This window comes from Carlito syrichta, unplaced genomic scaffold (genome assembly GCF_000164805.1).
Source record: "Carlito syrichta isolate Samal-C Ts95f unplaced genomic scaffold, Tarsius_syrichta-2.0.1 Scaffold153821, whole genome shotgun sequence".
NCBI classification, from domain to species: domain Eukaryota; kingdom Metazoa; phylum Chordata; class Mammalia; order Primates; family Tarsiidae; genus Carlito; species Carlito syrichta.
In genome coordinates this window covers 13,953-16,046 of record NW_007097917.1, presented here as the reverse complement: position 1 = coordinate 16,046, position 2,094 = coordinate 13,953, and the positions used below count along the sequence as shown (strand labels likewise).

Below are 2,094 nucleotides of genomic sequence, written 5' to 3'. Positions count from 1 at the left end.
GGTCGAGGCTGCGGTGGCCGGGAGCGGCCACTGCACTCCAGTCTGGGCGACCGAGTGAGACTCCAACTCAAAAAAATAAAATAAAATAAAATAAAAAGAAAACAGGTACATGAAAGGACAGTTTCCCGGGTGCAGTGGCTCACACCTATAATTCCAGCACTTTGAGAGGCCGAGACAAGAGGATCACCTGAGCCCAGGAGTTAGAGACCAGCCTGGGCAACATGGTGAGACCTAGTCTCTACAATAAACCAAAAAATTAGCCGGGCATGATGGTGTGTGCCTGTAGTGCCAACCACTTGGAAGGCTAAGGAGGAAGGATCACAGGAGCCCAGCAGGTCGACGCTGGGGTGGCCATGAGTGTGCCACTGTACTCTAGCCTGGGCGACAGAGTGAGATTCCGATTCAAAAAAAAAGACCGATGTAGGATGGTGAAAAGGTCACAGACAGTAAAACCAGGTGAAGGGACAGATGGTGACTGGGAAGGGTACTCCTCCAGACGGGTGGTGATGTGGAAGGCTTCAGATGAGGAGGCACTTGGCCCAATCCCTGAACGCCCAGGAGTCAGCTATGGGGAGAGCCGAGGGAATGTCTTTCCCGCAGCAGGGAAACAGGTGCGAAGGTCACCCAACGTGACATGTTCTGAGGAACACACAAAAGGGCAGTGCAGTGAGGCTGATCGAGTGAGTACGAGGGAGCATGGGATAAGCTGGCGACCCGTCAGGGGCAGTGAAAAATACTCTAAAACCATCATGTGTGGTGGCAGAACCTGACATGACCCGTATAAGCTATTTATATTCATATCCCTTTTAGTATGAATGTTCCTGTCTTTGCTGAACAAACCAATTTTTTTTTTGAGTTGAGGTCTCACTGTCTCCCGGGCTGGAGTGCAGTGGCAAAATCATAGCTCACCGCAGCTTCAACCTCCTGGGGCTCAAGTGATCCTTTTGCCTCAGCTTCCCAAGTAGCTGGGACTACAGGTGTGTACCACCACCCTGGCTAATTTTAAGGGTTTTTTTTTTTTTTTTTTTTTAAAGAGATGTGGTCTTGCTATGTTGCCCAGGCTTGTCTTGAACTCCTGGGCTCAAGCAATCCTCTCGCCTCGGCCTCCCAAAGTGCTGGGATTACAGGCATGAGCTATCACGCCCGGCCTGTTGTAAAAATATGAATGTGCTTAATTCTGGGATGCTTCCCAGACCTCGCTGGCAGGGTAAGGTAACACACGGTATGTGAAATATTCCTTCTAACAGCCAAAAAGTTCTGAATTCTAACCCACTTCTGGGCCCGAGAGTTTCAGAAATGGACTGTGACCTTGCATGTGAGTGATTGCTTTAGGCCAGTGAGGATGCCCCAAAGGACACGGAGGAAGGGCTGGTCTTCCAGGAGGTGGCTCTGGGTCCCCCAGCAAGGGGGTTGCGCAGGAGTCCCGGGACACTCACCTCTTATAGTAGGCCAGCTCCTCCTGCAGCAGGAACACCTTGGACTTGAGCTCGTTCCGCTCGTGCAGCACGTCCCGCAACTCCTGCAGCGTGAACCGGGGGCGGTTGGGATCCTTGAGCTCCATGGCTGCCTTCTCCGCATCTGAGATACACTCCTCCCCACCTGGCTCCGTCTGGGGGAGGCAGAGATGCTGATGAATTCCTGGCAGCCGCCACCCATGCCCACTCCATCCTGATGGAGCCGCCGAGGGCGCTGTTCGCTATTTCCGGCGTTCACAAGCGGCCTCTGCTCACATTCTGGGCAGCTGCTCGAGGTGGGAGCCAGCGGGCACCTGGCCTGTGTTGGCCTCAGCAGCCACCCTGAGGGTCACAGCTCCCAGCCCCACGCAGGGTGTTATCACAAGCAACAGCAGAGAAGACAACCCCTCCTGAGCCTCCACCCTCAGAAACCTGCCGCTTTCCCCTTCTGCCCAGGTCTTCTTACTAAGACCACTGGTAATTTGGCGAGAATGGCTGGAATTGCAGCCTACACACAGTTCTTTTTTTCTTTTTTTTGAGTCAGAGTCTCACTTGGTCGCCCAGACTGGAGTGCAGTGGCCGCTCCCAGCCACCGCAGCCTCGACCTGCTGGGCTCCGGCGATCCTTCCACTTCAGCCTT

General features: G+C 53.8%; 1 protein-coding gene across 1 annotated transcript in view; it reads right to left on the bottom strand.

Moving 5' to 3' along the window:
• Window positions 1-2,094, bottom strand: part of RILPL1 (Rab interacting lysosomal protein like 1) — a 28,057-nt gene that overhangs the window by 12,106 nt on the left and 13,857 nt on the right. Inside the window, exon 3 of the mRNA XM_008050838.1 lies at window positions 1,437-1,609. Coding sequence (XP_008049029.1) covers window positions 1,437-1,609 — 173 coding nt within the window. The remainder of the gene's footprint in view (window positions 1-1,436; window positions 1,610-2,094) is intronic.